This window comes from Cyphomyrmex costatus, unplaced genomic scaffold, assembly GCF_001594065.2.
Source record: "Cyphomyrmex costatus isolate MS0001 unplaced genomic scaffold, Ccosl1.0 scaffold32, whole genome shotgun sequence".
NCBI classification, from domain to species: Eukaryota; Metazoa; Arthropoda; class Insecta; order Hymenoptera; family Formicidae; genus Cyphomyrmex; species Cyphomyrmex costatus.
In genome coordinates, this window is record NW_017277340.1 from 685,245 (window position 1) to 708,893 (window position 23,649).

The 23,649-nt window shown below is 31.5% G+C and overlaps 1 protein-coding gene across 1 annotated transcript in view; it reads left to right on the forward strand.

Moving 5' to 3' along the window:
• Window positions 1-23,649, forward strand: part of LOC108775806 (glutamate receptor ionotropic, kainate 2) — a 143,682-nt gene that overhangs the window by 81,597 nt on the left and 38,436 nt on the right. The window contains exons 2-5 of the mRNA XM_018542255.1: window positions 2,096-2,257; window positions 10,397-10,648; window positions 16,650-16,825; window positions 19,894-19,947. Coding sequence (XP_018397757.1) covers window positions 2,096-2,257; window positions 10,397-10,648; window positions 16,650-16,825; window positions 19,894-19,947 — 644 coding nt within the window. The remainder of the gene's footprint in view (window positions 1-2,095; window positions 2,258-10,396; window positions 10,649-16,649; window positions 16,826-19,893; window positions 19,948-23,649) is intronic.

The window sequence follows — 23,649 nt, forward strand, 5'->3', positions numbered from 1 at the left end:
AGGAGAAATCTGATTTAAAACAAAGGGTAAACACTCCTAATTAGGATAATTATCCTAAAACTGCTTCACTATATAATAATATAAACTTCTACTAAATCTAATTAACAAACTAATAATTAGACTTTAAATTGAATCGTGTTAACATTAAGTAAATAATGTGTACATTGTATAAATAATTTATTTTACGTTTTAATTTTAATTATTATAAACAATGAATTTTTATTATATTCAAAACATGAATGTAAAATATCTTTAATAAAGTATTAACATAATAATCTGATTTTTTTAAATAAAAAATACCAGTTCCTTTTCGTAAAAGAAAAATTGATCTCTCGTGTAAAAACTACAAAGGTTGCAGTGGCACCGTGTTGTCAGATAGAGCCGGAAAATTGAAGTTACTGAACGAAGAGTGCTTTTGGAGATTAACGATCGGATTACTTCAAAATGGATTAGTTGCAATAAAGCTGATGTAGAAAATGGTATTTTGAAAAGAGTTTTATTTGATAAATTTACGAACAAAAAAAGAAGTAAAGTTAATTATCGGGGTCATGAAAACGATAGTAATGTAAAGAAGGGAAAACCAACGTACTATGCATTTATTATATATTAGTTAAGCAATTTTCGAGCAGTAAAGCTTCTTTATTTAAGCTGCTTTTAAACGACTGAAGATTTGCGTTCCCAGAATTTCATGTAAAGGGCAATACAAAATAAAAAAAAAAACAATCAATTACGACTTCATGTTATTTCCTGAGTATTTTTACGAAAGTATTAGTTTTTAGCACAGGAGAATATTAAAAAGCACGATCATCGGATTTGTAGATATAACAGTAAAAATAGAAAAACCCTTCGATCGTTCTATTCGCCGAACATGCTGATTGCAAAGAAACAAAAACCAAACGCGCAACTTTACAGACAAATATTGTTCGTTATAAGCAATTAAAAATATTTTTTCGCTGATTTGCATTGTTAACCAATATTTCTTGTATTTTAAAAACAAACTATCTGATAAAATAAAAATATATTTATACTGGATATATTGACTTTTGAATTAATTAAACATTTTATCAATCTCTATGCTATCTATATTAGCTTATTTCAAACAATTTTTGTTGATTTCATAAACGTAATTTTCAGTGTTGATTATTTTTGACGTAAAGTCAACGGTTTGGTTTACGAGAAAATTTCTACTGAAGTACTTCCTGATACCGCGACCGTGGTTTTGGCCGCGGTAATTATTCGAATTTAATTAAAACTCGCGTTCGAAGTGAGCTATGCCGTGGTGAAGTCATTAATTAAATTTAGGAGAGAATCGCACAGTACCTTACCATTGTATATGTAGGTAGATATGTACGACAGATACGGAAGAGATCGTTATTGCAAGTTCACGAACTCGGTTATAACTTTCAATGAATTCAGTTTCTTTTAGTGGCGCCGCGCCGGAATTTTCTTTTCGGATTCGTCTGTGTTACCAGTTTCATCTCTGCTTCTGATATAGACGCGTTTCCCCCGAGAAATTCTATTCACGATTCAAGTATAACATAATTTTGGGATAAATTTCTATACTCTCTTATCGCCAGTAAAATGGTAGGCAATTAATAAGTATGTATATTAAAATCTGTTATTTAACAAAAATTATGAGATAAAATCTCGAATCATAAGAGAATTAAATTTTAAACGCAATTATCATTTTGATCAATTTTAACTTCTTTCATTTTCAATATTTTTCTTCCGATGTGTGTTAATTTAAAAAATTAATAAAATGTATAATTAATTAACCACAAAAATTATTTGCTTTTTATAAAAAATGCATGTTTAAATAAATTTTATCAACTCGTAACTTTTCGACACAGAAATAAAATTCTTACAATAATTCCGAAATAAATTTCTGGAACAAATTTTACGTTTATATCTTCCTGCAAAAAGGATTACGTTTCTATATTATATTTTTTATTATTATGGCATTATTGAAAATAATATTTTATCAGTACGATAATTTGGACGGTATCTAACATCAATAATTCATGGCTGTAACATTGTGTAATTTCGGAGATAAAAACTTTAATGTTTAAAAAAGATTTTTATTAAATTGTTACAGGAGCGATCTTCACCGAGGATCAGAAGGATAGTCCGTCGGAATTAGCATTCAAATATGCCATTTACAAAATCAACAAGGATAAGACTCTATTGGCGAATACGACATTGGTTTACGATATCCAATATGTGCCTAAGGACGATTCGTTTCGTACGTCCAAGAAAGGTAAGAAAATAATCAACGTGACCTCGTAATAAAAATAACAGACAGTATTATTTCTGAGAGAAAATTAAATATTAGTTGAATAGATCATTAATAACCTATTGTTATCCTGAAAGAATTAATTATTATTTAAATAGTTCATCATCTATTGTTCGTCTTCCTCGAGAGTCATGTCTGTATCTTGCAACTCAAGATAATCTCTATAAACGGGGAAAATTGGATAGCAGGGAATTAGCAGGATAATTACAATTTTACGCATGCTTGTTAGTTACGAGAAACGATGCTAAAAATATAAGGTGTGGTTGTATGAACAATATGTTAAAGTTGAAGGAAGCTAGTAATTTATTTGCCCGATCGCTGTTCTAGAATATTCTGTCTAGAATATTAATTTCAAGTTTTTACATTATAAAGTTTCATTTTACTTTTTCCTAAAAGAACTTTCAAGTCTGATTTTGAATCTTCGCTTTTATCAATATGTAAGGTAACCGGACTTTATACGGTATATATTTTGTATTTGATTTTATTGTTAAGACAAATAGAGTATTATTTGCTTCTTAAATAAATTTAACAAATAATAAAATTGTTTATTAATGATATACCATTCAGTAGATTGTAATATCGTTATTGCTAGTAAAAATTCATAATTAATATAAAATAATCAAAATCAAATTGTAGTCATTAAAAAGTAAAACAATAACAATTAGGTAGAATGAGAGATATAATTTTCTTATATTGCTAAATTATTGTTTATAAATTGCATCTACAAGATATTATACATGACAGCGATAATTTAGAAAACGACAGTGATTGATAACATCAACTTACAATTAATGTAGTTGCTATAGGTAGTTACACAGTTATTAATTTATACGTTTCTAATTAATTTTACGAGTATATCTGTAATGAATATAATTATTCTCTATAATATATAGAATGCAGAGCACGTTATTCTTTTTCAATGGTATATTTACAAAAACATATACTTTAACTAGTGTAGAATAGAACCTGAATTCATATTTTACATGCAGAGCATTAAGTGCGAGAATATATGAATATAGACCAAAATGTATTTACTCTGCAATGTATACACGATGTAAAATATATATCTGCTTCGCCAGCATGTGTCAACTGGCGATTGTGAATAGTGACATACTAGCTAAAACCAGATAATTAATTAATTTAGCCTCCATTTTAATATGATCAAAAGACTAGCGGTTAGAGTGTGACGTGAATCTCCTGTCATTGGAGCGCTTTTGACACGCGAGCTTAAAAGTTGGCAGGAAGCCTAGTGAAAGCAATTCAGTTAGCGACCGGCTATAGCGTGAATTACAGCGCGAGGACGTCGCACGCGACATGATGTAGCTTCAGATTTATGTAAAATAACACGAAACCGGATCGACTCCGAGAGCCGAAACCATAACAATGTCTCTCGCGCAATCGCGAGCGCGGCGGATAAATCTCAACGCGACGAGCTCGACCAGTTATGAATTCGCCACGGGGCAATGTCTCTTCGAAATGTGTTTTCTTACAAAATTCTACACTGCATAGTAGAGATCCCATTTGTTTGGTTTATTCCAACGACTCTCAAGTTATCTTCGGCAAACAATAAAGAACACAATAAAGAACACAATAAAGAAGTTATTTTTTATCTGAAAGAAATAAATACCCTCATGATTTAAATAAGATTTCAGTATAATTGACGAAGATGCGTTCAGTGAGACAAAAGTTTCTTCATATAAAGACTGTTCTGGAAAGTTGAAGAACTGTTTATATACGAACTGTGGTACAACTATTAAATGCAAGCATTAAATCATATAACTATCCAGGGAGTACATAAAATTTTTTTCTTAAAACGCGCAACAAAAGTTCTTAACTCACTGAACAAGCGAGATAAAAAAAAGTCACGACAGACTTGTGTTTATGTCACGAATTCTAAGTTCACTAAAATATATCTCAAGTGTCCTTTCAATTCTTTTTATAAACTAGAACAATGAATGGATATAACAACCAGAGTAGTATCCAAAGCAAATAATAAGAGATGTATAAATATAAATTTCATGAAGAGTTCTAAAGAAACTATTCAAACCTCGTCTGTGTAAATAGCGAAATACACGTATATCGAAGTAATATGTACGTAAGAAGTATATATATTATATATTTATCTTTTTCCTTAAAACAGCGAGGAGGATCTCACAATCATTTATATTCTCTTAAATTTTCTCAAGGGGAAAGTATTTGGTCATAAATATGCCTATAGGATCCCCTTATGTATAACGAGAATCCACGTATTTTTTTCCTTCATGGCGTGCTTAAAATGACATCCACGGTTGGAAAGATTATCCACATCCCTTCCGGCCGTCCTCACTGCCGCGTTTCCTCTTTCGCGGACGGGGTTGAACCGTGTCGAACGGCGCAACTTTTCCAACATTTCTTTTGTAAACTGACTCACCCCGCGATAAATCTTCCATGTCGCCCGGGATAGGTGCCTGTATACATTTTCTCATTCTGTGCATCAGTACGCGAGTTTAATGTTGCGTACGCGCGAATTCGGTTGACTCGCGCCTAATATGCCGTGATGCATTTCGCTTAAAAGTAATCGCGACTGATGCTCGCGCCGTTTGCGTTATCTTCGCCTAATGTGTCCACGGCCTGGATTTCTTCATGTGAAAATTTTCAAATAGATTTGAAACTCCACTCTGCTCTACCACGCGCAAAATCGGCTTTTACCGAGGCAGCTAGGATCGGATATTTATGTACCATATCATGAAATCTATATGGAAAAATTAAAATATCGTTCCTTCTCTAATATTTTTGACAACTAAAAATATATTTTTTCTTAGAAAAAAATAACAATATATGTTATTCTTTTTCTCTCTCTTTTTATTCACGGAATATTAAAATCATAAAATAAACGGTTTTTCTCGTGTAGTCGGGCTTATCGAAGAGAGAGTTTTTATCGTCAAATATAGACAAGTTGCATTTTAAAGAATCAGCGCAGGTTTCTTCTGTTATTCTGTAGAAAATTGTTACATAAGGATTCTTTATTTTCCGCACAGTTATGTCGGAGCTTTCCAGGACGAGAAACGAGGAACAAAGCCTCGATAGGAAATTGAATTCGTGGCGAAATACTCAACTCGAGAAAATCCTCTATGAATTTTTCAAGTCTAGTACGGATTACAAAGTATTGTGACATCTTATTGTCAGAAGAATGAATTATATGCAAGTCAATTGGTAAAGCAATTAACAGAAAAGCGCAATATTGTATTTCTTGAAGAAAAGATAAGTACAAACAATTTTTTTCTTTTATAATAAACAAATCTAAAATTCATTAAACACGCAATATACATTAAATAAAACTAAATAAATATACGTATTTCATTGCTACCTTTATCTTAATGAAAGTATTTCATTCATTTTGTTTCGATAGAAATTTAATTGGAAAATCAATCATTAAGTAGGCTAACTCCGGCATATATATATATATACGCCGCACCTAACAAAAACTTAATATATTAAATATTATTTATTATGTTTAAGGTAAACGAACTATATCAGTAAAAACTTTGTACTGTCTATTATACTTAAATAGGTGGGATATACAAGACAATAAACTAAACAAAGAATGCAAGAGCAAAGCATACTTGTATTTTGCTATACAACATGCTTAACTATTCCTCTACTCTTATGTATCATAAAGTGATAATAACCACTAAGTTTTTTACATATCCTACAATAATCGTATTATGTAAATTATAATTTCTGATGACGCTATTTATTACAGTGGCAAATCAATACAACTCACAATAATTTCAGTAATACTAACAATAAGAGAAACCTGAAATCATAACATAATATTAATATAACATAAAGGCATGTAATAGCGTAGTTGCCGGAAAATTATTCCCACTCCTTCTATTTTTTCTAATTTCTGCGGCGTATATCTTTGAGCGGCGTATTTGCCGGAGTTACCATATTTTAAAAAAGTGTAGAAAAAATTTGAAAAGGTAGCATCTAATAAAATTTAATTTACTTTTATGAAATTTTATTAAGTCGTTAGAAACATAAAGTTGACATGTTATCGAAAACAGTTAATAAGAAGTTTTAAAGTAAAAGTTCATGCTTTTGCTACGTTGAGAGAAGTTTTCTTCTCTCTAACATCACGGATACATGACACAAATTTCGTTTCACACTCTTACATTGTAAAGAATAAAGTAAGTTACTCGGTGATGAAAAAAAAATGATATAGATTTTAACAGTTTTTCAAACAAAAAATATTTTCAATTCCCAAGATCGTATGAAAACAGGACATCGCACAAATTTCTTTTCAAGTTTACGTCGTAGGTGTAATTCGCTCGGATCACCGCGAAAGTAGAAAACAAAGGAAAAAAGAAATCGGAAGAGATCTAAACCAGGGAAATTGATTGGATAACTTTAAGGAGCAGCGACCCGGACCACCGAGGCAGAACACTTTAATGGGAGGTTCCATTTACGAGAAGTACAACCAGAAATGGCGTGCAGCTAACCAAATGACGAAGCGATTATTTTGCTGGATTTTATTTCTCAGTGTCTACGGAAAAACTCCGTTCGCACATTGCACTCGTAATCCGAATAGACAATCTCATCCTACCTATCCGCAGCCCTCTTGTATTCCCCTAACGACTTCAGAATGGCTTTTTAAAGAGATTTGCAGCTCGTCATTGTCAATCGGCTTAATCCTAATAACTCAAGCTGCCATATATCTGTACGAAATAATTTCACGAGCATGCAAATGCACAGTTGCTTATGCAACTTTTAACGATGAAACTAACGAGAGTTACGTTTATCGGATCATCCTTCGACCGTATTATAACGATAATCATAGAGAGTGTGTATCGCAATTATGTGACGTTTGCAATAATTATATTTTTTTGTATTAAAAAAAGGCAAAGATTCGTTAAAAATTTCTAAAATCAAATTAAACTCTCTAACAATAAAAACATACAAAAGATTTAGTTTAAATTAAACCTTCAGATTTTATATTAAAATATCACGCAATAAGAAAAAAAATGCTTCAATTACTGTCAATTAAGCAAAAAATTTTTATGTAATAATATATATCCCTTTTTTATTTAAATATATTTGTATTCTTTGTTCCAATAGTATAATTAAGATAATACAAAAATTTGATCTAAGTTTTGTTAATTTCGAGGCTAATTGTTCAAAATAATGATTTCTAATTTAACGAAATGTATACATCAACAATTTAAAAAAAAAGCATATTTTTCAAACCATATATTGCAATATTATCATCTTCATTTTGATAATTTGCGAAATTGCAATCACATCGTGCATTATATTAAGCTCATAAAAATTACGAGAAAGCACCGACACAGTTCTTTGTGCGAAAACTGCCACACTCATTAACGTAAAAAGATAAGTATCGGTTCGTTAAACAAAACTGCAATATAACGAGGTGACGATTTTTATTTACTTCGGTTCGACTTAATCAACAATAAAATAGCGTAATGAGAAATTTCATAACAATGAAATGTGCATTTCAAAAAATGATGCGTTATATATTTGCGCTTTCTTACAAATCTGTACAGTTAGAAAATGTTAAATTTAACATACTTCAAGTGTGCAACCAGAATTTTTGTGTTAATCTAACACAGATAATGTTAAAAAGTATAATACAAATATAATATTATTTAAAAATTAATATAAAATTATAAAAAATGTTACATTTTGATACAATTTAAAAACTAATTGTAAGAATATATTTCTTCAATAAAATTGATATTTGTTAAATTAATATGTAAATTTATTTCTTTTCAAATTTACGTTTCAAAATTGCATTATCTTTTTTCATAATTAACCGTTAAATATTAATTAACGATTCTTAGTGTTAAAATAATAAAAAAAAATATCCAAATAATCACATTAAAAACAGAAAAATTTTAATAAACAATAGTTTTAAAATAATAGAAAACATTTTTTACTATATGGACAATTTAATCGGACAAACAAGTGTACAAAGATATTATAAAGGATTATAAAGAAACAAATTAGAGGAAGTTTCAAGCTAAGCTAGCACACAGGAAGTAATATTCTTTACTACCGAGTAATCGCTAAATCGCTTCAAATGAGCTTCCTATCAAAAGCAAATTAATAAAATTCGAAATAGGTCGCAAAAGTAAATTATATAAAATTATTATATGAATGTATCTCTAAACAATAATGCTGCGATAACCTTTTCTATATAAGAGAACAACTAGTCACTTATCACTTCAGTAAGAATATATATATTTAATCAAAATCGTTAGTACTCTTTTCAAAGTATTTCATTACAGTTATACTGGATTCTTTCAACAAAGGAAACCATGAATCTTCTTTCTTTTACCAAAGGAAATCACGAATTTATTTTATTTGAACATTTTAGCGCTGTTGCTGTATAAGAAGTATTTCTCATTCTATTTTATTTCCTTGAACTATACATTCTCTTTGATTAAATTATTATCCAAATTAATTAGATATTTTTAATAATAAATTAAAATCACATTTTAAATAAAATATATGATATTATAATCAAAAATATCCTTGAGTAATAAATAATTTAGTAAACAAATGCACGAATGAAAAAGTTAATTTTGTGAGAACAAACGCTACTAGGTACGTAATACAACATATGTAAAATTCAATATAGCCGCGGACCATAATTTTCATAATGGAAATAAAGAAACGTGAATAATTCAAGATAGCGATAAAACTTAGCCAGCGAGAATTCTCAGAAATAGTAGTAATACTACCAAAATCAAATTTATCCATCCTTCAATCCAATTCTCTGTTACAAGCATGACATGAATAATTTGCAATGTAAAAAGAAAAATAAAAAGCTATATAGTCTGAAGGGCTTTGCCTTCAAGAACAACATAAGAAGAAAATTGAGCCGTTAAAATAATACATCAATTCCCTGCGCTCACTGGAGAACGCGTACATCGGAAAATCGCAAAACATATATTTTATACATTTATTTCCGATAAAATTATCCAATATCACATGTTGACTATTATTATATTACATTTCAACCGTATTATTCAATTATGTTTCTGCATTCAGCTTTTCAACCGGTTTCATTAATCCATTTTCACATTAAGGTATATTAGTTTTTTTAAATAAATATATATATATAAACGCATGTGATGTAAGTTTATAACAAGTTATTATATCGATTTGTTACGGGCAACCTATCTATTGTGTGTGTTCTTTCTCAGTCGATTACCTCAATCAAAACTACCGTTTATTTATAATTATAAATTAATAAATTTAACAATCGAGTTTCAAACAAAGGTAGAAAATTAATAAATTGTGCAATCAAAAAACAAACGAGGTAAGAAAACAATTCTCATTTCAAAACAACACACACATAGTTACATTATATTTTACAACATAATTAAAATTACCTGAAAAGTAAAACTCATTAAAAAAAAGTTCTTTACAATTTATAAAAATCCAATTTGTTATATTTTTATTCTTTTGCATTATTTAAAGTCTCTTATTTTGCAAATTATTAAATTTTTTCATTGTCATTTTTATTGAATTCAATAAAGTGAACGTTTTAGAGTTTATTATTGACTCTTTCAAAATTCCATTAAAGTTTCAAAATTCCAAAACTGTTTTGTAATAGTAGTCTACAATATTATGCAAGATTATGGAAGAACAGTAGCAAGGATCAAAAGAGTCTGTCGTTAATTTACTGCAGCTTTCGCTGATACAGAACTTCCAAGTACGCTTCATCTAGAAATATGAAATTGATATGTCAGAGCCAGTCTCCATTCTCCAATCTCCGTTTTAGCACGCCCTCGTGCTCCCATTGACATCTTTCTCGCTCATTTTACAGTACTATATTGTAGTATTTATTTTTAATATCCCAGTGAAATACTTTTCATTTATTGGTAAATTTCTAAATACATATACAAGAAAAATATGCTTTTAAATACGTTTATAATATTACATTTTATAAAATCGATCAAGATGCTTTTTTCAAGTTCTAAACACAACTGAATTTTTATGAGTAAAATTTGTAGATATATATAAATAGTAAAAATATGTCAGTTACAAATGTTGGTGTTAAATAGCTCAAAAGTCGTTTAATTTTTATTGCAGCCTGCAAGCAATTATCCAGATCGGTACAAGGCATCTTCGGACCGTCTGACCCACTTTTAGGTGCTCATATACAAAGTATATGTGAAGCATTGGACGTTCCTCATCTTGAAGCGAGGATCGATTTCGAGCCTACTTTCAAAGAGTTCAGCATTAACTTATATCCCGCACAAGACCATCTTAACAAAGCATTCAAGGACCTTATTTCCTTTCTAAATTGGACTAGAGTGGCTATCATCTATGAAGAAGATTATGGTAAGTGAAGAACAATAAAATTGTCGCAGTAATCCTTGGAAACCACACAAACTCGTGCTATATGTATGTTCGATGTATCTCGTCAGCAAGAATATTTTTATAAGAGTATATATCTTATAAACATTAATATCTATATTTTTAATCTTATTTTCAACGTAATATTAATTTTTTATACATATATCGCGCAGTAATCAACTTGAACATTGCGGGATTAAATCAGTACGTATTTCTCTGAGTATAGAACGGTAAGAATGGTTCTAATGGAACGCGGTATGCGATGGACCGTAAGCACGAACATGCGAACAATGCTACACACGACATTCAAGTTAAAAAGATTTCCGGACCGCATGGAACTCATTTTACCGCGACCAGCGGACTTGGTATACATATAACAACGACGTGGAAACTACTCCATGGATATACGGAAGAGACGATCTCGTTAGCACCGTCGCGTCGCGTCGACGCGTTCATTACGCAGATGCGTTTTATTTCATTTTATTTCATTTTATTCCATTTTATTTTTGGTTTCTCTGCAATGTCGGCGATGCGTCTCTATGCAAATAGAACGTCGGAATCAGGCGGCGGAAGTGGAATCCCGCTACCGGCCAAAATGTCGGCCTGTCACTCGCACGCAAAAGTAACGCACGCGTTTACATACGACGACGTAAACTCGCGACGACCGCTCACGAGATTACTCTCTGTCGCTCCCTCGCCACTTTTTGCCGTCAACTTAACCCCCTGGTCGCGGCTCCTCTTGGCGCCTATATTTCCATTCCGCGACGGGCTGGCACCATTCGCGGCGACTCATCGAAATTCCAACGCGATGTTGACGCATAATATCCATACGCCAAAGTCACCTGTCATCTCCATTCTTTCCGAATCGCATTAGTATATTTTAACTATCACCGTCCATACAGGGAAAATGTATGAATTCACTTGCATTTCTTTTATCCATATCCGTCTATCCGGAAAGTAGCATTTACATTTATTTTCCTTCGATGGAAAAACCGCAATCGTCATGGTAAAGTAATTATTTATAAAGCATTACGTATTATCAGAATTTGAAAATCGGAAGGGGAATTTCTTCCATTTACGCAACTTATTGATTTGGCATTTCCTAAAAGTCACTGTTTGTTTCATTGTTATTGTTCAAGCCATAGATCTTATAATAAATTCGGTTGGACGCATTAATGCACACTGGTATACATACTGAAGCTCCAGATATACATTAATTTATCTGAGTGTAAAAATAAAAAAAATTTTAATTATAAAATACATATTTTATTTAACGGCACGATAAAATGTATTAAAAATTTCACAGTTTAACCAGTTTTTATAATTATATTAAATACACATTTTTGCGTTTGTAGGACAGCTTTAATATGCATCAATGCGCACCGAGTGCGTTCAATCGAATTCTCTAATAATCATTAATGTATACGATAATTTTCCGGTCCTTTACTACATGATCGAGTCATTCGTATTCCGGATTAATTTTCATCGATTGAATAAATACACAAAAATTATTAAGTAATTCTTGCATATATTTTAATAACTTTAGAAAGTAAATAACTTTAATAAGGTCGTACATTTTTTTAAACTGTATATAAATGTTATAACTCTAATTATTTGCTGTTCCTTTCCTGAAAGAAAGAAATATGCAGGACGCGAATGAGATCCAATCGTGCGTATTAAGAATAAGGGTATAATAAGATAAAACTATATAGAGATAAAATTTATAACAAAATCTACATAAGTATACAAAATCTATGGTTATTTGATACATAACATATAAATTCAAGTACCTAAATAAATTTGATGTCATTGTCCATGTATGTATCAAAAGAAACAATTTAGAAAATGCCAACATTTTATTCTCTATTCTTAATATTTTAAGAGCTAATGCTGGGATATCACAAATCTACGGCATATACATTTACGAAACGAGCCCTTCTGCTTATAGTTCTTGCGAAGGAAAAAGTGGGAGGTCTCCGACCTTATCTTCCTTAAATTGCCACTCTTGATTGGACGATGTAACTTGGCGTATAACAGGAGCACGAAGTAGGACGTTGCCGTTAGCGATAAAAGGAGAGGAAACGGAAAGAACGCGCTTTTTGTACAAGTCCCTTGATGTCTATAGCCCACCATAAATCCATGACAAGGGGATAAGACAAAGCGTTTCAAAATTTCTCGTCATAAAAGCGATACGCGTTAAAAGCGACTCGACTAGAAGAAATGTAACATTCCCGCGACCCGGTATCACCTAAATATTCATCAGTCGAGAAAATCCGCGTCTCACGAGTTCGTTAAAACTTCAACATGCAAAGACAGTCGCTCACTTAAACGCCGTTAAATATTAAGCAGTCGACGTCAATCGGGAATGATACGACCTGCAGTTTCAGTGGATGTGGTAATTTGTAAATTTTTAAACGATAATTGTAGTTTAATAAGTTTAATTAGCGAGCTTCAAGTATAATGAGAATACCCGTGAAATTTTGAATAAACCTCTCGAGCACTTTGCAAATTTGGCAAGCCCCCTGCGTTACTCGTTGTCGTTTAGTTATTCATAGCCATAGGAGAAATGCCTAGTTTCACAGTTCGTTAAAACTTTATCGAGTATGAAAAGTTTCGTTTTTCGGCGTAAAATAATGAATGGTTTAACGTGACGACGAGACGCTCGAGCCAACAAACGGGACGTGCGTGATTTCGAGGCAGAAATACATATGCAATAGTGCGATGTGCAAAACTATATTAAAGTTACTTTTATAATATTTTCGAATAATTTATTATCATTGCCTCGGTAGTCTAATTGGCTAGGACACTTGCGCGTAAAGTAAGGTATCAGAGTTCGACTTCCGACTGAGGTAATATTTTTCGCAATAAGAATAATTTTCCAGATTTAGTATTTTGAGATTATTAGAGTTGCGTTTCAAGATCAACGATTGTTCGACGCGCAATTTGGGGGGACTACGTATATTAGTTATTTATTAATTTAATTTAATTCGTGACAGTACCGCGGTAGTTTATATGTAAGCGATAAAAAGATCCAAGCTAGACTGTTATAGGCTTAGTATTTGTATTGATTATGTTCTCATATTAGCGGTTTTTAGTATTGAATATTAATTAATTGTCACTTTTGTCGAATAAACAATGCACACAGTTGAGTACTCACTTAGACTTGCCTCACTGTTTCCTAAACAAAATTTAAAAGTCTGATAAATTACCATAAATTCTTAAATTTATTGGCACTACTCGTCATAAAAAAAATTCTTAAATCTTTGACAGAATTTTTCGAAAATTGGTTCTCAAACGGATTAGATCTTTTACGGATTTATTTGATTTTGATAATCGAATTTGATTATTAAAAGTTTTTATATATTCTCTGAGCATTTAAAATTTTATAGATTTGAGTTTTTTAATAGTAATGCAAATACATGCGATAAAATTATATTGTTCACGGTAACGTTTAAGAATTTACACAGAAATGAGTATTTTACACTATCTGCATTGGTCGTGTATCTATTACTTCAACGAGGTCAAGAGATCTCGCACATAAACGTTATCGTCAAAATGATAAGATGAGAGAACGCAAAACTAAGTGTACATTTTTCCTGAATTGTTTCCCTCTGTATCGTACGATACCTTCATAAATTTCCAGATATAACATTGTGTACAGGCTACTGCTATCTACTGAGTTAATTTTGTAAACCAGACTACCCTGCGCAATTTTCCTACTTTCCCTTTCACGCGTTTCTTGGTCGGATATGATGCTCGTCGTAGCCCTTTATACATAAAATACTCTAGGAAAACCTTCATCTTCATTACAATCCTTTATTATCTGAGATATTTCCATTCCCTCACTCTAAGTTGTTTACATAAATTTACCTTAATGAACTTGATGTAAATACACATAAATATAATTATGTTATTTAATAAACTTGTTATGAAGTTATTTACTACATTTCAAGAGTCTTGTAAAATTCACTTTACTTTCAATCGCTTATAATAAACAAGTTATTAGTGTGAGAAAATTGTCAGAGAATCTGGTTCGACATGGGAAAACAACGCCAACTTAATCAAAAAAACTGTCAGTGAAATTAAGTTCTTGAGTCTAAAAGCATCTTGTGTACAAGCGGAGAAGTATGCAAGCGGCCGTAATTGCTCGATTTGTTCCGAAAGTGAAGTTTACCATTTTTCATTTTTACATTTTGCGGAAAGTGCCAGCTCTCCCTGCGAGCTACGCTCGTTAACGCGCCAGAAAATTTATCTTCTTCTACTTCTCTTTCGCCGTCCTTTAGCTGTTTATCGATCCTCTTCTTGCGTTGCTCTATTCGTCACGATCATTACGGGGGAGTAATTAGCAAGCTCAAAGTTGGAGGCACCTATCTGGATGTCCAAGAAGTCTCTTTCAGAAATACGGAAAAGTAGGATTGCACCAAAGACCTTGCGACTTTATCGGATTTGTATCCTTAAGTAAAGTCCAGAGAAAACTTGCCGCTTGAAAATTGAAAGCGTCTAATGTGCTGAATACATTAAGGATAAATTAACAATAATATTTTCTCATTTATTCTACATTAATTTTTTTCTTATATCAAGCCATAAATTATTATAAGGTATTTTATCAGTTAAATTATTCAAATATTATTATATATCACTGATTAATTTTCCCTATTATTTTGTCTTAATTAAAACAAGGAAAAAGATAAGAATCAAATGTAATAATGTCGATAAGATTGATGCGAAGAATGAAACACGAGCGAACGTAAACGTATACGTACGTAATGGATTTCATGCACGCGACAAAAATCTTGAATCGACAGTGCAACTTAAAAAGTAGTCGAGGAACAATTGGATGGAAGTAAATTGTAAAAGTCGTGATACCTTTTTAGCTACATCTTCGTAAACCCTCTTAACGCTATAAAAGTAGTTATAAAAAGTTTGCTATCAAAGTCACGGTCTTGATAGTTTAATCGCAAATCTCTCTCTATAAATCAAATTAACAACTTTCTATCCCCACACCATTCTTTTGCCACAGACGGCAAACGATGAGTATTTTATCAACTCGTTCATTTCCGTCATACAAAAAATCCATTATTCTTACATTATGTTTGAACTCATATCTACATATACGTAAAAATAACACGTATCATTTCCATAAGAACATATAATAGATGTTGGTTAAATTACAATGTATGAGTGGAGAATTGTGGAAGACTTCCATTATCATTCCAGAAAATTGGTTATTTCATATATTACGCTTTTCGAAGAGAATATTCTCGAATATTTATGATACCATTGTTTTGCATGGTTTTATTCATTCTCGCTAATAATATAATTTGAGGATATATCTGCTATTTCCATTACTATTAAAATAATTAACAACAAAAAAAGAATAAAAATGTTGATTGAATGAGAAATATTTTATCAGATATCAATATGACATTCAGTAATGCACAGTAAAATTCTAATGTTATTATTTTTTATTTGATTGTTTTAAACTTTATGTAATTTTATTGCACTAACGAGAGATATTATTGTAGTTAAAATAAGAGTAAACAGAATATAATTTATATAATTGTCTCAATTTTTAAAATACTTAATACTTCGATTCTTACTTTTTTACTTATTTCTAAATTTTAATTCTTTTACTTTTTTTATCTTCTCTAAAATTTTCACAATATATTTGGAAACTATTTGCGGTTAACCAGCCGCGGCATACCAGTTGAAAAATGTCCCAACTCTTGAAAAAGTACTTTCGTACTATTCAATACATGATATAAAACTGACAAGATGTATCATTTTAGTTCATAAATAAATATTTATTATATAACCGCGCAATAAGCAACGTCAATCAATTTGAAATATTGTTGACGTGACGTAACTTTAAATATTCCATAAAGGAAAGGATTAAAAGAAATAACAAGCACGCGCAATGATGAAACTTGGCATTGCGCCGAGGACCAATTTGCTACGAAAAAATACCTCTCTTCTGTTTTTGCAGGGCTGTTCAAACTGCAGGATCTCGTAAAATCCCCGCCATCCGTGAGAACTGAAATGTACATTCGTCAGGCGAGCCCTGCATCCTACAGGCAGGTCCTGCGGGAGGTTAGACACAAAGAGATCTTCAAGCTGATTGTTGACACAGATCCGGTACACATGCAGAAATTCTTCCGAGCGGTGAGTTTTAAACGATTCGATATTTGACATCATTTCACAAAATCTGAATGTTTAAATATCGATATCGTTCATGCACCTCAAAAGGTTCCACAATCTCCATTTATATTGTACATTTATCGTTTTCTTTCATCGTGTTAAAATTACATTTCAAAGACTGAAATATGAACATATCTTCTCCTTCCATATGTATGTCCCATCCACTATATTTTTTCACGCACAGTTAATCTCTCGCATGATAAATCTGACAAGTTGCTTTATTCAGATACATACCACATATTTTTTCAATAAAATATGAAGTGTTATAAAAGAGTTGCAGACACTGCAGTGCAAACCTAAATCATTCAAATATAAAATCTCTACTAGATTTATGTCACTACAGTCACAACTTATTTTATAAATACATTTATTTTGTATGTCTTCCTACATTTTGTTAGTTTCCTTTTTCCTTGCAAAACTTGAACTTGTTATAAATACGAAAGTGCATCTGAAATAAACAAAACTAATGCATACTATAATAACAAATTTTTCTCCTTCGGACTTATTTCACAAAAGAAGAAATGTTAGAATTCTATCCGCGAAAGATGTTCTCTTCAGAATTATTAGTACCTATTTGAAAAAAAAAAACGAAGAAGAAATTTGCGTCGAAAATTGACGATCAATGTATCCAAATCTGAATAATATGATGCACATGTGATTGTGAAAATAGTTGTTCTTTCTCCTCGAGACGTTTTAGTTTAATACCTATTCGAATCCCTAGATATCGATAGAATCGTTAGAATCACCGTGAAAATAAAATGTGTAAAAAATACAGCTTATGGCGGTCGTATACACGGAAAACATGTTGTTTACTGGATGTAAAATGAAAGAAAAATAGAAAACAAGCAGAAATCTGTACACGGGGCGCATCGCAGCTCATAAATAACTTTCTAGAATCATGCAAAGGGACTCGGTTGCTCGGAGATTAAAAAGACTTTTGCAATAGGGATTAATGGCGACTGCGCATTACAGTTTTTCCTTCCAAACCAACTTCTTGTTGCCTTCTAGTTTTCGAAATGAAAATGCAGTGTCCAAAAAATGTTCTTAAAACGTATCCTCAAGAGATATACAATACACGTAGATTGCAAAGTAGAGTAAATTTATGTTAAAGATCTCTTGTATTTGAATTATATACGTCGAGGATTATATTTATAATAAAATACGAAATCGACTTTTAGAAATTTTTTTAGCAATATTTGTATTATGTAGGACATATTCCTCATAACGGCGACAATTAACACAAATTAACGATATCATGAAAATATCTAATAGATCATTGAAATATTTAATAAATTGATTTTAAATGCTTCTCTTTGAGAAAATAATAAATAATAAATATCAATTTATTCTTATAAAGTGCAGAAGTTTTTGAAACGTATTTAATGTCTCTTTATGTTATATTTTATATTGTACAGTTTATTTATTATTTATACGTTTTATATGTTCAACGTTATAATAATTTTTTGAGTTATATAGATCATTATGTTCGTGGGCACTCACGATGACAACGGCTTCGTAATATTTAACCACCTATTTGCAAACGCATGACGCAATTCGGCAAATCGTGAAATTAAATCGCACGAATTGTTAGTGGTAACGAAACAAGGTGAAAATAATTCATGAAAATCGTATGCCATTTTCACGCTCGCTTGAAATGATAAAAGCACTCGATGTTTTTCCCGACACCTTTGGAAATGCTGCTGCGTGCGTGGCCGACAAATAGAAAAATTTGCATAATCGGGCGAGTGATCAACGTGCCGGAAATACACGCCTCGATTGTTCACTATTGAAACACACGTTATCGACTCGTTTCTCAGTTATGAAGATAACACATTGCTAAAAACGATAAAATTTGTTCATTATACCTTAGGACAATCAGTATCGTGAGAAAAATCGCGGCCTGCCATAATTTATGTACATAATAAACATAGGACGACAGCACATAAATTATTCAGTGTTTAATTTACGATGAATTGTGTAACATAAATACAAAATAAAATTACATCCGATTGGACTTGCATAATGTATGTAATACAATTATATATATGCAGTCCTCGTGTAAATATTGTTGATATAAATAAAAAGAACAGAGTATTAAAATTTGCTGCAATAAATTAAATAGTATTTATATAATTAAAATTATCAGCAAAGTGTATAAAATAAACAAGTATAATTTTATACGTATACGGTAGAAAATTTTGCTATAAATAAAAAGGCAATTACGAGATTATCACAATTGTAGACAAATATAAAATAGCAAGTAAAACAATTATAGAAAAATATTTGAATCCAGGAAAAAAACTTGTTCGCAATTTAAAGATTAAGACTGTAAATACATTGGAAGCAAGAGGGATTAGATTTTGTTCGTTTCCACAACCTAGTCAGCGGCACTCCGGAAAGCAATCTTGCTTCAGATGCGGTCGAAGCAAGCCCGTTATTTGCATGCTACGTCCTTCGGGAATTTCCAAGGATAACCCTCGACTGGCCGAGTAATCAAAAAACGTCCATGCTTTCATGCACCGGGTCTCGTATATCCTTTTAACCTCGCACGCCCGTTTCGTCGCATCCGCTTTACCTTTCCACGAAGAGGTTTTTCCACGGGAAGATCCGCGTAAGACCTCTTTTATCTGACTCGCTTCCATCTCAGCTCGATCGATTTATACATATGGCCTTACCACGGAAAATGAAAAACGACGAATTATATCGAACTACAAAGAGTGCAATATCAATATACTTGTGTAGCAAAATGACAATATGCAATATAATATTTGTTGTGCAAATGTTCGTACTGCAATATATATGGATAGCATGGAATGTATACATAAAGCATGTGTGTGCATATCTGTACCTAAAACGCCATCATAAAACCACATTGTCAAAATATTGATACTATAAAACAGTATCAGGAATAAAATATGGCAATATAACTTTACTTTTAATGAAATCGTAACATATATTTATGGCATGATAAAATGCAATTTATATTAATTGTGAGATCCCTTAAATTTAATTCTGTTTTTAATTTCTTACAGATACTGCAACTGCAAATGAATGACTACAGATACCACTACATGTTCACAACCTTTGTAAGTACATCTGCGTATTTACTTTCGTAAAAGACAAAAAGAGAGAAAATATTTAAACTGTGCATATTAAAACTATTCATAGATTAAGCTTGTGTACGTAATATCCTTGGTTAAGTCAAAATTTTCTAACAACGTTAAGATTATTTTTATAAAAAAAGATCCTATTTTCGACTAAAATACTCCGGACACTAAGGAGTTCCAGCTTTAATAAGTTTAAACTCTTGTTTAGCAATATTTTTCGCAATACATATGTTCTTTGCAATATCTAAAGATGCTTATCATCATATAGCATCATTATTAAAGTTAACGACCAATATATGATGTTATTTCTAACTTTAATTTATGATTGTGTTCGATCGCAATCGGCGCGCAGTTTATAGAACTGAAGAAAATATGTGTTCCTAAATTTGCATATTAATATTATTAAACATATATTCGCTTCGACCGACGAAACCAGATTCTTTCTCTTAATTGATTTATTTTTATCGGTCCAATATTTCCACTTGTAAGATTATTCTATTTCGCTCTAAAATATTATTAACGTCTTTAATAAAATTGTAATATAAAAAAGAATGATTCTTCTTCCTTGATATAATTAATTTCATTTTCAACAATATCCTCATGTTAATGCAATTACAATCAGAATTACATTTTGGTTCGAAACTCAATTCAATCTACGTTTAAATATTGCATTAATGTATTTTAATAGGTAATTAATAAATCTTGCACATCTATCGATTATATAATAGAGCATCAAATTTAATTAAGTGTATTACTATAAAATTATTGAACAGCTCATTGATCATGAATAAACATAATGGCACTCGTACATGAAGATTTATTTGACTCAACATTTATCAGGCACGCAATATCGCATAATATTGTCTAAAAAATGAAAAGTACTCTTTCAGAAGCATATGGGAACTTGTAGACGAGGCTCTCCTATTTTGTAGTGTACTATTCATCATCTTCATAACCGGCATATTTCGCGCTCCTGTCGATCCCACTTCTCTTTGTACATTCCGTGCAGCTTATTATGTGTATTATCTCATACTAGTCCGAGAACATAGCGATGATAGGAATTAGACCTCCCACGGATGACGAGGCAACGCATATATCAGGTATTCCCCTGACGTGATCACAGAAAGCTCATGTCGTCGCGCATTTCTCTCCTCTCGGTCAGTGTGTGTGTATATTCTCTTCTTTGACATATCATCCTTCCTACCTTTCGAGTCGCACAACCAAAATTCCAATCCGTCGTCTCATTCAGCGCAAATTTCTATCTTAAATGGGGCTAATGGCGCATACAAACCCCACGGCTAGTCAAAGTTGTAACGTACAAGCTACAGACTATGTACCTACATTCGCTGAAGGACAGAGAACTCTATGTTCTTACTTGATGCATTTGCACTCGTATATGTATAGACACGTATTCCGTGTATGCATATACGCGCAACATGTCTCTCTCGCAAATGTCCTCTTCGAATTTTGCAGCTCGCAACGACAGGCCAGTGACACGAAACCGAATCGCAATTCGATACCGCAATTTTTTCCGCAAATATGTCAAGATTAATTAATAATAATAACGTATCAGATCGTGACGGTTACATCATAAAATGATTTTGGTAATACATTCGATTTAACAGGCTTCCATTAATCAATCCTTAATTGCAGGAAACGGGGAGCTAATTCGTACTACTAATAAATGCAGATACAGGAGGGAGGGGAGAGATGAGCAACAAAACATTGCTGTTGATACAACTGTACATTCCGGCATTTAGTTAGTTTATTAGTCAGAGATCGATGTATATATTAGCAACAAGATAATTACAGTACGGAAACTCATATCATGAATGCGTTTATCATTGATCAAATATCGATTGTACTATATTCTATTAGGCAACAATATGAGATATAATATATATATATATATATGTTTGTTAGAAGATATATATGTACATACGTATATATTTAATAATGAAACAATATTGCAGTAGCAGTAGAGTTATTTGCGCTTCGTGAAGTTAATTTCTTGCGAATAATTATTGATTAAAACAATTGCCTTTATATTATAGAAATCCTATAACCAATCTAGTAATAAAAATGGTATATTTTATATATAATATTTGTATTGTAGGAATACACACACATATACACACATATAGTATAATAATTACTCATCTTAAAACAAATAATAATCTACACTTGATAGCAATTCATGAACGAGTTAATCAATTTCATTAAAATTGCAGGCAGTTTAAGCTAAATGCAGCACGAAACAATGCGCTATACAAGTGCTAGAACAATGATAGAATAGTATTAATGTGTAAAGTAATTATAATATAATTATAGCGTCAAAATTCTATATAACATCAAAATCTGAGCTCGATAAAATCATGTTAAATTCAAAATTTTGATTTAAAAAAATATTCTAATAATCAATTAATGTAATGTGAAATAAAAAGTATGCTTCGTTATGATCTAATGATTCCGTAAATACGAGTATCCACTGCTCTGCTTGCAATCTCGCAAAAAGGTTTAATGTACTCCTGGGATGCGAATCTCCCGTTAGACTCATACAAGGAGTGAGTACATCCGCGCGTTTCTAAATAAATCATTTTCAGAGGATGTTACGTAACTTTCTCCCGGTAGTAAACGGTAATACCGTGATTCAAGAAGGTAGATTGGCTACCTGAGATTAAAAGTAACTCGGTACGCCATTACCATTACAGTTATTTTCTTGGTAGCAGACTAGTAATGGTGTTACTTCATTTTTTAGTAACTGTAACGGTAGTATATTTACATTTTTTTTTAACGTTAACAACAAATTTTACAATAATTTTTATCATTACTTTTTACATTTCAAACCTATTTATGGCATAAATAATTTTTGTATATTTAATCTAAAATCTTTGGCCGATATTTATAATTCGTTCTTACATCAAGACCAGAGTTTAAGTAATTTAAAATATTAGTACAGCTCCATGATTCGTTTATGAATGCCTGAAAACAAACTTTATCAATATTAATCTTTAAGTTTGACCAAAGTGATGCCACGTGCTAAAAAATTTATTGTGGAAAATATTACTCTGATTTATAAGTCGAAATAAAATCGCCAAAATCGGTATTGATTGATTTTTTGGACGTTTCAACTTGATATTGACTATATTTTCTATTAATCTTCAAAGATTGACCTGCATCGAGGAGATCGACGTTTTATCAATCTCAATCCCCCGAAATTCTCAGATTCGCGTAAAGGAGGCACGGCAGTGTCGCTGCGCTTGGCTTAGCGCCGAGACACTACCGTGTCTCCAGATTGTATCGATAACGTGTCGATTTTTTCTCAAAGATTAATAAAAAGTCTAGTAGATATCAAATCTAAAAGTCCTAAAAATCAACTTGTGAACTCGGGTAACCTCAACCGATTTGCGTTTCAAGATTAAAATTTAATCAGTTCATAGATATGCATATAAATTCACTTTGAAATATTATTATGCACGAATTTCTCGGACTGAAAAATTTCTCGGACATTTTCATATTTTTAGTTGTGTTTTCACATATCAATCTAATTCATTGTTGTTTACTGCTTTTATTAACGCTTAAACAAAAAATATTGCCAAATTTTTTAGACAGATCTTAAAATCTCAACTTAATCTTAAGATCTCAACATTAAAACGGTAACGGAAACATAACGAATCATTA